General features: G+C 39.3%; 1 protein-coding gene across 1 annotated transcript in view; it reads left to right on the plus strand.

Annotated features, from left to right (window-relative positions):
* Window positions 1–469: 469 nt before the first annotated feature.
* TRPC7 (transient receptor potential cation channel subfamily C member 7) overlaps window positions 470–13,423 on the plus strand; it is a 112,069-nt gene continuing 99,115 nt past the window's right edge. The window contains exon 1 of the mRNA XM_050905336.1: window positions 470–516. Within this exon, the coding sequence (XP_050761293.1) occupies window positions 500–516 (17 nt within the window). The 5' untranslated portion in view covers window positions 470–499. The remainder of the gene's footprint in view (window positions 517–13,423) is intronic.

Consider the following 13,423-nt stretch of genomic DNA (forward strand, 5'->3'; position numbering starts at 1 on the left):
TCTTATATTTAGGGATGTTCAGCTTTGTATGTTTTGTTTCTTTGGAGTTTTTTGGTGTGAGGGGCTTTTTTAGAGCTGAGAAGTCTTTTGTGTTCCTTATTTCCTTGAAACTTCAGAGAAAATCAGGTAATTTTTCCCAAAAAATGCATGCTTCCCTGTATTTCCAGGGTTGATGGAAGTCACGGAGGAGCCTGATTACTCCTCCCACAGGTTACTGGCTGAAGGGAAATTAACCCTTCCCCATTGCAGCTGAATTTCATCTTGAATAACAAAAGGAGTGGGTAGATCCCAGCTATTTCTCATGTTCTGCTCAACTATGGTTTAGCTGTCCTTACCTCTGCTAGTACTTTCTGGGTAACTGAAATACTGCTGACTTGTTGAATGCTGAAATGCTGCTGAACATCAATGAAATATTATCCTTACTTTTCTTTGCAAATTTTTTGAAAATATCACTGTTTTTTTCTTCCAAAGTTTAAGAGCTTGACTGACATGTACAAGGATGCAGTTTTGTTCAAGGTAACTTCCTAACTTTTCCATTTTTTAGGTTAAAAAAGCTAGTTCACTTAAAGTTCCTTTGTTGCTTCAATTTTTTATAAGTGAAAGTATAAAGCTAGTAAATATTTATGTAGTTGTAGTGATGATAATAACATGACTTCTCTTGGCTTTCAAACCTGTTTCAGGATTTGCAAAATCTTGTTTTTAAACAACAAAACCAAGCCCACAAACTTCCTGGCAGTAAGCTGTCTTCTTTATCTAAATTTTGCATATGTTAGATTTATTCCTTGAAAGAATATTTGAAAAAAGTACTATGAAACAGAATAGTTTTTAAACTCTGTAGGAATAATGAAGTACTTTACCGTGATAAAATATGATTGATTGGCTCAAAGAAGGCTTGCTGTATGTCTCACCATCTCAGATGGAAGGTGTACCTTCAGCTGATTAATGATCATGTATTTTTCTATGATTCCTTAGAACGGCAAAAAATGTACTAAAAATGGACCTTTATATGGAGGTGAAGATAAATGCCTGAGATGTGCATGAGATACATATTAACAGTGAATATATTGAATCTTAGTCTCCTTTTGTGCTTTCCTGTTCCAAGTCCTATGGACTCTAAAAATGGAGATAATTTAGCAGATAACAAAACAAAATGTGACATATGGAGTGATAGGGCTGCCTCCCATGCAACACCATACTTAAGCTAGTGAGATTTTACTGACTTCAAAAGAGGTCCCTCTTGGGTACTGTTAGCAGAACAGGGTTGGTAATCAGCTCTGTGCATCTGCAGCTTACTCCCTTCACTTCTCGACATATTCTTGCTTCCACTGCATCTTTGCAGCCTTTTTGAGTGATGTTTCATACATACAATTAAGTGACAAAATCGATCCCTTACCCACTTAAGGGGAGATGAGCCATTACAAAATAATTTCTAAACAAAGGTGTCATCATTGTGCTATATTCAGCTTCTGATTCTTAAATCCAGAAATTTGGGAGAAAATGAGATACAGCTAATCAACGTCCTCCTCCTTTCCCTCCCAAATGTTAGTTTCCTTATTTTAATAAAAGTCACTGCAATCATATGGAAAAAATGTTTGTCAAAACAACTCATATACTATGGCTGCGGAGCATGTCATGATATATAATTTTCTTTCTTTATCTGAGAGTTGTTATTGTTTCCCTTCAAGTCTCCTCTATTCCAGGCTAGTTGATTCCAATTACTTCAAATGCTCACTGTAGGTTGTGTTTTCGACGCCTACAGTCATCCGCCCTTTTCATTTTAATTGTAAAGAATTGAGAGAGATGAAACAATAAGTTGCAATCAACTGAGTCTCGTACTCTAACTCCTAGTTAAAGCTGCGTAAAACGGAACGGTTACTTCTTGTGTCTGCCAAGGAATATTCGAGTTTACACATCTGAATATACTGTTATTCTTTTTCTACACTGGCATATGTATGCTATGAACCAGATTCCTACCTTATCTCTGTTGGTTCAGAAGTTTCACAAGATGGCTATCTTTTCCTGTTCTCTGTTCCTGGAGTTCATGTACTGAAACTCTGGGAAGAGCATGATCTCAACCTGACATTACCTCAGTTTGCTTATATTTTGCAAGAATTAAAATCCTCTTTTCTTGTTTTCATTCTTATTTTGGTTTTATGTATATTTTGTTAACATTCTTATTTTAGTTGTACCGCTTATACTATGACAGCATAAGAAAAGCATTTTATGAAGACACAGGAACCCTCTTTTTTAATTGAGTGTAATTAATTGCAGAAAAATGCACTCAATTGGATGCAGCTCTTCATAACCAAGGCTACCTCTAGACTCTCTCACCATAAATAACCTGGTCTGTGAGCTGAGTAGCTCATCTTTCTCCCCCATGTCTCTCCCTGTACAGTGACATCTGTGGCTAAGCTCATCACACTGTGCACCGAGGTTGAACAGTAACAAAGCCGGGAGAAAGCTGAACTTTTCAGTCTCTGTCATACACAGTAAACTGTATGTCAGGAGAGCCACAGAAAGGAGTAAGACCAGTGATACCAGAATGGGGAGATATCTATGACGTTAAAACCATAGTGAGGATGGGTTATAAAGCTTTCAGTTTAAAAAAAAAAAAAAAAAAAAAATATCCAGCAGAAGAAATTTAAATAACTTCTGGAATGGAGAACAATTTTTAGGGTGACTAAAATTTAAGTTGAATTTCTACATTCAAGCTTCTCTCTGGTTTGTAAAATCACTTTACAGCACAAAAAAGCAACAGATGTGATCATAATTTTCCTGTGACTGTTGGTTCCACCTGCTGTATTGATTTATTTGTCTCTTCCTTCTACTGGATTTTGCTCCCATGATTTTATTTTTGTAAGTAAAAAGATGTCATCAATTAAAAATTCTTATCTTTGCTGATTATTTCTGCAAACACCTCTCAGAATTAAGTTTCAGGTTAACTTTGAAGCTATTTCAGGTTTACTTTGAAGCTGTAGTTTTTCAGACCTTTCTAGAATTCATCAATAGCCAGATGGAAGTACGTGTGTGGTGTCTGGGCTCGCAGGTCAGGACAGCCATGGTAAACAATCCTGTTCTGAAAACTTGGAGGGTTACCAACTGGCTCAGGAATGGCTACCATCTTCTAGACAATCCTTACAGTGCCAGCTCTGGTAGCACCCTTGGCAGCAAACAGCTGGAGGAAAGGATGATCAGAACAAGATGACCAACTGACTTTGGAGAAAAAAAGTTAAATCAAAGTTGACTGCCCATAATCCATGAAACCTCAGGACAACATGCAGCTGTAGATCCCCTGTCACTCCAGCAGTGTCAGTATTTTGGAAGGAAGGAGAGAGAGAAGGGACTGGGAGACCCCAGAGGAGCATGAGAAACATCTGCTGCTCCTGTCCTTTATGGCCCTGGCATATAGACCCTCGGGAGTACTGAACTTTCTGGCCTGCTTTTCAACACGTATTTGAGACCTCTGGGGGTCGTCTTGCTGCAATATGCTGTAGACACCCAGCTGTACATAGCTTCTGCAACAGATGTGCTTTCCAGATGTCCCTGGGACTTAAATAGAAGTATATGTGGAGCGGCAGCTGGCAACACTCAGCTCCAGAGGAAGAGGATGTTGATAAAAAGAAGGCAATGCTCCAGGAGCTTGCCCTGGTGTTGGCTTCAACTCATTGTTCTCCTGCTATCATTGAAGCAGACTGGAAGGTTCGGCACTGACAAAAGAGACTTTTCCTCACAGTGTCCATGAGAGCCTAAACACGTCCTATACAATGGTCACCACTAAGCTATGCTAGTGCAAGTGTTGGAGGTCTCAAATCTGACAGCTGGTTGAGCACCACATAATTCTTCAGTCCTTTTTGATTTCTCCCCCAAATTACTTTTTGAGGGAAATTTTCTGGGGGTTAATTATATATGGAACTGAAAGAAAAATCCAAGGTAGTTTTACCTCCTAAAATGAAGAAATTCCATGGCAAGCTTCCTTTTGAAATTTGTTGTGAAGCCAGACAAACAAGCATTTATTAGTAAAAAGCAAAACCAGCCTGTATGCAGCCAGTGCAAGGGTCAGCAAACCAGTTAAGCAGCTCCCCAGGCAGCATGCCGCAGGCCCTTTATTTTGTGTGTAATTATGAGTAGGCTGCTGCTGCACTGCACCCAAACTCTTCTTGAAGTGACTTTTCCAGAGTCCCTTGTCCAGCCTATTAGTATTAATGCCTCCTGGCCAAGTCTCATTTCTTTGGTATATTTTTTCCCCTATTTTCTGTCTCCTTTACTCAGTACTTCTCCACCGCCCTAGTCTGGCAGGATATGGTAATGGCTTTTGCACATAGGATATAAAAGTTTTGAGAATGAGAGCAGTTGAATCGAGGAACCAGAATGATAATTCAATGGAGTTCTCAGTTGTTGCCTTTTAAATGCCTTCTCTCTGTATAATTAAGAGCTTTATCTGGCTGCCCTTTTTCATATCTGTATTATTGTTGAGATTGATAAGACTACTCATATGAGTAAGGATTAAAAGATCATCCCTAATACGTTTTAGGAGTGCATTTTAGTGCTGCTGGAGGTCCGTAGTGTGTAGCTGTAGAACTGTGCTGAGTGTTGCTGGCTGCATATTTAATGTGTTTGGTGGGGTTTGGAGATTTTGGGTAACACTTATTGCCTCTTCTTTGGACAATATATTCATAGTTGGTGAACAATGCTGCAGAATAATTAAAAAACCCCAACCGGCATAAGTTCCTTCTCTCAAGGCAAGGAACTTAATCATGCATCATTTTTCTACATCTACCATGAGATCGTAGGTGTTGACACTTCTGAGTTGTTAGATATTTTGCTCTGTTTACTTCAGTAATTAGCTGTGTATGAAAGTATCCCTTGGCAAAAAACACTATGAAGCTAATACATCACTTAAATTTCACCAACACCTCGGTTTTATGTGTATTTTGGCCTTTGTATTGGTGGTGAGGAGCAGAAAGTTTCTCACGTGCCTAGAAATTGTTCTTAGTGTTAGACCAACAAATTCCTATACACATATTCCTGAATGAGTAAGGCAGCGTTCAAGAAGTAATAAATGGTAATCCCAAGCATATCTTTATTTTTGTTGTCCTTTTTTTTTGTTCCTTTAACTTCTCCTTTTTTCATAAGAACAAGTAAACTTGATTGTATTAGCAGTAATAGAAGAAACATAAGAGAAGAAAAAACCACCACACAATCCACACAGCTCGCACTCCCACAATTCAGAATGTCAGCACTACAAACAGACTGAGGATGGGTGAAGCAAGGAGCTGGGTGATTTATTTTTTTTCTTTTTAGCATGTAATTTCATGTGAGATGACCTACATTCCCGCTGTGTCTAAATGCACCCATAGTTAAAACAAAAATACAAACAAAGAAAATATGGTTCTAGCCCAGAAATAGTTTAGTGGAGTCACTTTGACTTATGACTTCAGCTTTATTTCTCATTGTTGCAAGTCCCCATCAGCCAGTCTGGCCACTCCTTCTGCTGGACCGTTTTTCATGTCAATCATCTGCTAACAATAGCAGACTCCCATTCGAAACTGTGCATCTTTTGTTATCAGAAATCAACTTTATCTTCAAAACAGTTATCTTTTAAATTACCATCATGGAAAGGACGGGGGAGAGAAGGTTTATTTTCCAATTTTTTCTCCAAGAGCTTGCCTTTTATGCACAAAGCCTCTGGAAGGAAAGACATCATTAACGCAGCATCAAAGAATCCAAAGAAAGAATAACCTTTTCTCAAAGCAGGGGTGGCTATTTAATGAACAATTCGCTTAATTTTTAGCCACCTTCTCCTTTCAGATGAAAAGCAATAGAAATATATGTCAAAGAAACCAATCATGGCAAAATCTCCGTCCAATAGGCAGAGTCTAATAGAAAGAGATGATAGTACAAAGGGCTGAAAAAAGCAGCTCTTCTTTCTTTTTCTCTCTTTTGTTGCGAGCACAAAGATAAGTGCATGGCAATCAGATGATTTTAATGAACAATCCAGTTGTTTTGCCTGGATGGTATAATTCCAGATGCAATCTGTAGAAGCTGTTTGAATATGAACTGGTTCCTTTCTAAATTTTCACTCATCTGGCAGGAGCATACTGCTAGTTGTCAAGGCAGCCCAATTGCAGTGGATCTGTCTTCTCTAGAGGGTGCAGACAAAGATGTGTGAAAGAGCGGTTGCAAGAAAAAATGGTTTTGAATGCTTTTTCCTCCACACACTTTGCAGGGGTTCAGTTTTATAACAGTGTGCAGGACCTGTCTGGTTTTGAGCGGGAAGTTCCGTCTGCACTGAATATAACATCTGTGGTGGTTATAAAAATCCCTAAGCTTTGGAGTTAAAAATTCTACTGTGTGCAATCAAAATCATAAACGAATATGGAGGCATAATGTGATCTTTTTTATTACACTTATTAGCTTGTTTTGGGAATGTCTGTGTGGCAGGTGTGTTACAGAAGTGGGAGAGAGAAGACTGTTGGTAGGAGTAATTGAGCATGATGTTACAAAGAGATTCAACTGATAAGTACACAGAAAATCTTCAATATTCAGTGAAACTATCTGGTAGTAAGATGGTTGGAGAAGTCATGTGAAAAGGCTGTTTTTACCGAAGACATTAAAAGATCTCTTAAAATTCCAGGCAAGTTTTCAGCAAGTCAGGATTTATGGACAGCATTTGCTGCTAGTCACTGTCCTCTTTCCCCTCACTTCTCGTTACCATGATCTTTTTAATGATATATTTGAAATATCAGGCCTCAAGCTGTATTTTTCCTCAAGAGTGGCTGCCTTTCTCTTCTTTCCATCTCTTCAAAATCAAAAGAAGCATATGCAAAACCTGTACGTTACATTTATGTAATCAATTCAATATTTTCTCAAAAGCAAAGTAAGAAAAATAGCTGTCTATGCAGAGAAGTTGAGAGGACTTCGGCATATGAAGAACATCTATATTGTTGACAGTAATTATAATGTTCCTTTTTTCTCCCTAATGGTTCTATTACTTGTATTATTACTTCTTTTCTTATGAAATGAATTATGTTCCTGGAGCTTGTGAAGAGACTCAGGCCTACTAACTAGACCTGGGGAGGTGAAGCAAAAATCTTATTCATCACTTAAAACAGCTCATAGCAAAGTATGGAAATAATAACTAGTTGGAAAATTCAAGTGATTTCCATGTTTAGTATTTTATGTGTACTTTTGACTGTAACTATTAAGGGCTTCTCTTGGATTCTAATGAGAAATTTACAGTTGTATGCCTGAATCCAAAAGATTAAATATAGGCATTAGAGGTTGCCTGGATGATTGTGCTTAATAGTCATCTACTGAAAAAGCTGTATTTTCAGCACTCAGTTTCAGTAATTTAGTACTGAAGGAGCCTTTCTCTGCTGGACGTTCATGGGAAGAGCATGAAGGGCACTTGTTAAGGTGCTGGGCTTTTCACTCTCACAGCTGGCTGTACTGAGGTATTGGATTTGGAAAGAATTGGCATCTTGTGTGTGTACTATCTGTGACTACAATGTACTGGCTTAGCTCTGCAGCCTGTACCTGATGGTGACAAGAACATCCTATAAGTTTGCAGAGATGGGAAATCTTAGGAGGTTTTAGGAAGGGACTCCTAGGATATTGTTTCTAAAGGAAGTTCAGCTTTTTGTTGTTATTATTCTTTTGGGAATACATATTTTCTTGTCTTTTCAATCAGGGTTCTTGCTTGGTTTTCTTCACTGTGAATCTTAAACATAGCATAGTACAGCAAATGCGGATTTCAGTTCTTTGTCTTTAAAGATGCACCCTCAGATTTCCAGCTGGTAAACTCTAGGGATTGATGTGTGACATTTTACTGATACAGTAATCAGAAGTAATTAAAAAATACAAGTCATGAATAAAAACATAACTTGAACAAAACCTAGACTTAAAATACATATTTTATTGGTTTTATCTAGCCTTCTTATCAAAATGATAATGCTTTGTCTAATTTGAAATATTAATTGTGTACTATAGGTAAAGGATCAAGGCAAACTGTATGTGCATGAAAGTGTGGCTTTGCAGATGATGCATGACCTGCATTTCCCAGCTGTGTGTAGCACTGGGCTGACAAAGCAGCTCACGAGTTTGAGATGAGAGCCCCTTGTGCAAGAGCAATCCTTGCCCCTCAGTTCTAAACTAGACCGCGTTCTCCCGCCCTCCATCTCTTCCGTTTTCAACCTAAGCAAACGCATTTTGCTTTCCAATGATAAAATCCAGCCATATTTAATATAAGTTGCTTTGCAATTTCTCTTGCATTTTTCTTATATTGTTTCTGCAGTCCTCAATCAAGAAAATCCTACATTAAAGCTTTTTGGTCCCTTTCCTAATGAAAGCAACTAAAGTCAATTTACTGGGCTTACTATGAACTTGCCTGAGTTTTTTGGGAAGGGGAAGAACTCCTAAAATTGGTGTGTGTGTGTCCCAAAAAAGACCCACGAAGCTTTGCAGCAAGGATCTCATGGTGTGAGAGAAGTGATGAGAAATGGATAGTAACATTTTCACAGCTCTTTTTGCACAATGATCTCTTTGCTTCCAGTTTAGGAAGAGTTTCTGTGTCTGTCTTAGCATGCAGTGAAGTCTACAAGGGCAGATCCGTATAGTGAAGCAGTTCTTGCTGAGGACTCGTGCCATGCATTTCAAAATGTTCAGTAGCTGAAAGCTTTGGTGTCCTTGAGAAGGACCAGCTCAGTTAGCTATGGAAAACTCTGCTAATGTGAAGGCTATGTGTAAAGTCTGACTTTTATTTCTACCTTTGCCAGAGTTGTGTTGTGACTTGGAAAGTGTCTCTTTGTCCTGTTAGTCAAGCATCAAAAATACTTCAAGTAATAAGTTGTACTAATACAATAATTATTCCTTAAAGAAAGAGAGATGTGTGTGAGATCTTCAACATTCAGAAATGCATTTAAGGGTGGGGGCTAAATAATGCTGTGGCGTTCTCACATTTGTCGTATAGAGCTGTTCTTCTAACATACGCGTTTATGAAATAGTTTGGATGAGTCAGTCTTACATTTATCTCACAGGGACTTGGACTGGTTTTTTGGATCTGGACACTGTCATTCCGCAATGTATTTTTATAGTGAGGGTTTCTGTTTCTATTTCTGTTTTAAGCCAGTTTTAATTTCCTTCTTGGCTATATTTAAAGGGAATCTATTACTACAGTCCGCTTCCCCAGAGTAACTTGATGGATATAGCTTTTGTAACATTGCATAAATTAGAAATATTTTCTCTTTATTACATAGTGTAGCGGTTCCATTTATTAACTTGTGTTGGGGAGAAAAAAAACTTTAGATCTGATTCTTTCACTTGCAAGTAATTTACTGTGAGTTGTTTTGCTTTATTGGATTCAGAGTTAGCTTCCAACATGGCAAGGGAGAGAATTAACAGTTGAAGGAGAAACATGTATTTTGGCATTGCATCAATATATTTATGTTTTTACTTGGCTCCTAATTTCGGCTTCAGGTCTTGCTGTTGCTGTTGTATGACAACTAGAACAGTCTTGTCAGAATTTTTTCTGTATTAGAGGTCTTGGAAGGGGTAAACAAATGCTGGTGTATTTCTAAAATGTAAAAGTTCCCTAAAAAGGGTAATCAGGCTAGCCTTATCTAATCAAAATACAAGCAGTACCCTTATAGCAGATCTCTGAGGTCATTTGAGATGCCTGGAGAGAATTTGAGAGATCCCTTGGGCCTTTGCTGCCTCTGATTCCCAGCGCAATAGCAGGAGAACAGAAAACAAGACATAGCCCTGCGCTTTACATTAGGTCAACTGATTTTTGCACAGGGGCCAAGTCCTTCTGAAAATAACAGCAATAATACTGATATTGTTTATCTTCTTCTAAGATCTTAAAATATCTGGATGTCTAAGTGATGTTGTTTGTCTCTTCCTGCCTGGAGTCCCAGCAGTGGGCTAGTAGAGGTAGCCAGCAGCAGCTCTCATCTTTCATCCCTCTACCAGGGTTTCCATCAGACCTTGGCTCTTCCACTGACAACTGCTCCTTCTGAGAACTTTGCAGGACATTTTTCTGAGCCAAATATTGAGGACAGATACTTGGAACAGGATCCCCTGGATTACTGAGGTCTGGAGTCACAAGTCCCTAATTTTCCACAGGCTTAACCAAGTACATTGCTTTGGCCAAAGTCCTCAGGCTCCCGCTCCCAAACAGGTGCCCCTCTTCCTGTGTTACAAGGACTTAGGGCAGGTGTGTGGTGCCAGCGCTGCAGACCACCATTCCTCATCCCAAAGAAGAACGGGACTCCAGACCCCTCTGCTCTCTAGTGAAGAGCTGTAGGAACTTTTGGCTGCCTGCATGCTGCTGCTTCCCTGGGCAGCAGATAGTGTTTATGGGAGACACAAATCCTTGCTGCCACCTGCTTCTTCAACTTTCTTGCAGCGATGGACCTTGAACTGAAGTCTAAAGTGAAGCCTGACTTTATTAAGTCAAGAGGGGTCTATTGCTGACTTGACTAGAGCTTGGACTTAATCTCTTATGGAGTCAAAGGATAGCTGACTGGGCCACACATGCTAACAAGTTTAAGTCTTTTTCTCTTTGGAAAAACTGGTGCAAGAATGGTTAACTTCCAAGTTGAGACCATTGGGTTGCAAAGTCAAGCAACGTGTTTAGTGAACGCCTTAAGGCAGTGCCATATTCTGTGCAAGCTCTATAATCCAGCCTGGTATTGGACAGGGACCTTTGAACAAGGTCACTGTCTCCTTTCATATACAGGTTGAATTGTAATTAAGGCAGAAATTTTGAAAAAGAAAACCAGGGTCTTCTCTCAGTGTTCAGTGGTTGGGAGTGGAGCCCCAAAAGGGTGTTTCTGTTGCTGGCTGCGTCAGTGCGTCTCTGTGATGCTGGGAGGAGTGAGGACACCCCTGTGCCTGGGGAGGCTGAAGTGAGATTGTAGGAACAGCTTCATTAAACTCTTTTGTGCGTCTGTCTAAATATAGTTTTTCTGTATGCAATTTCCTATATTGGTTTATAATAAGGAACAGTTTTCATGTCTGCTGCACTACAAACTCCTCCATCTATCAGTGACTCATCTGGCAGTGCAGCACAAAGGAGCAGCCTGGATTAAAAACGCTTTCCTATATGGAGCTGACAGAGATTTGTCAATGTTTGAAACTTTCCCATCACGAGAGATTTTTTTTTTCTCTTTTGTTTGGCTGCCACTGGCTTACATTATCATTCTTAATCTTGTAAGACTCAGAAAAAACTAAAGAAGAAAATTAAAGCTTTTTTTAGCATAAGAGGAATGAAGCACATTTTACTGTTTTTTCAACTACTGTCACATAGTCTGTTCCTGTGTGGCTGCTGGTTTCTCCTGCTCTCTGTAAACAATGTGAACTGCACTCATAGTTAGTTTGATTCATTTCCATAGCCTCGTTTGTGGCTGTTATCTGTCTCACAAGGAAAAGCCATCAATTCTGACACCGTTTAATTTACTTTTATTGGACTACAATAGTACAAAGGGATGCTTATATGTGGATTTGATTATACAGAAAATTAATCTTTTTTACGCTTTCAATAAATATGAATGGTTGCCCAATACTTCTCATTTTATTGCTGCCTCTTTCAGGCTCAGGCAGGCTCCCTTTGAAATTAGTTGGATTTTGCTATTTATCTCAAGATTAAAAGTAAGCATGAAAGCCCTTTGATTTTTTTGTTCTTTTGCTTAAGGACAACTACATGAGTATCAGGCATGTATCTAGCACAGAAACCACAATCCTACAGATCATTTCTTACACAAGTAAAATCCTATTGTGTAAATCCGATGACCATGAAAATCAAAACTCTGTTGCTAGAAACTTTCACAGTTCATTTTTCAACTTAAAATAATACACTTGGGATGTATGAACTCTTGTTCCTTAAGTATTATTAAATTGTCTCTTTAAAACTTTCCACTGATGGCCAGGTTAAGACACATAAATAATAGCAAATGAGCAGTAAATAATATTATTAAAGTAGAAAGTAACTGGTTGCTCTGCAAACAAACCTGTTAAACTTCCTACTAAGTGACAGTAATTATAGAGCATGTCTTGCAGAATCTCACCCACTACATACAGGGTATTAAAAAGTGTCCTGTTGTATCAGATGTGGACATTTCTATTTGCAAGGGGACGGCTGCCCCTCAGCTATATTCTAATGAAACATGACCAGAAAATCTAAATTGCAAAGTGGTTAATGCATTTAAATGGAAAAAATAATGTGCTTAGAGGCCATAAACATTTGTTCTTTTTATTCTGTAGTCGCTCTGTAAAGGATAGCCAAGGTTACACAATGACTTTCTAGAAACTTTCTTTTAGCGCAGGAAATACCGCTGGTGTTTGCATTGTAACTTATTTCAGTTATTGTGACGGCATGAGGATCCTGTAGTTCCACTGCATGGCATTGCACCTCTGGTGAGTATTAAATGCCACTATTACAGACTCTAAATCTACAGGCTGCTTTTCTTGGTTTATCTATCTCCATGACTAGACTGACACACGCCGGACACTGTGGTTGGGGCATTCTCCTGCTGTCACTAAACAGCAAAATGAATATTCCTCATGCTTCGCAGAAAACGTGTGGGAGGCAAGAACAGCATAAATGACACATCAGGTCTATTAAAGCAAAAGCTGATGTTGGTGGCAAACTGTAGTTAAATCCTGTCACGGAGAAGCTTTGCAAGTTCCTATGTCAGATGTTGGTCTCTCTTGTCATGCTGAGAAGTCCTGTGGATCATGAATTTTGGGCTAGGATTTGGCAGGAATCAGGCTGCTTGATTTTTAATATCCTCAGAGAGCCCCCCACTAATCAGGAAAGCACCTTAATGATCATGTAGCCTTGTGACATGAAGGTGTCATCTTCTGTCTGCTATCCAGACGGAGCCTGGAGGATCTCAGCTCACAGAGGAGGGGTCAATGGAGAAGCTGTGAGAAAACCTCTTAGTAAACCCCAAACTTCTTATGGAGATGCACCAATTTTAGACATGACTTCCCTTGGAAAGTTTCTCAAAGCCAGGAGATGTGGCTAAAAATTGCCTGCAATAGTCCACTCAAGGTGTGAGAGATTCAGACACTTGGGGTTGGGTTTGTGACCTGATGGACTGCTGGCCCTCATCCCTTTCCTCAGCAGCCCACCCAAACACCACTGCAGCCCAGCACAGGTCTAACAGGAGATGCATCTCCCCTTTTGTGCTCCTCAGAAGCTCACCAGGACTGTGATTGGGGCTGCTGTATGTACGCAGCAAGGAGCCGGGGACGACGGGAAACCATCCCCAGTCGTTTGTGCAAAAGCCAGGGAGATTCCCGGTCTCCTTTCTATCATGTTATTCACTAAAAACTTCCCTTCTGCAAGAAAAGTTTTAGTAAGGTAACTTTTTAAGTCTGTGAGAGAAGTTAAATAACACTAGAAAAGATACAGAATTCA

The sequence above is a fragment of the Gymnogyps californianus genome, chromosome 14 (genome assembly GCF_018139145.2).
Source record: "Gymnogyps californianus isolate 813 chromosome 14, ASM1813914v2, whole genome shotgun sequence".
Classification (NCBI taxonomy): Eukaryota; Metazoa; Chordata; class Aves; order Accipitriformes; family Cathartidae; genus Gymnogyps; species Gymnogyps californianus.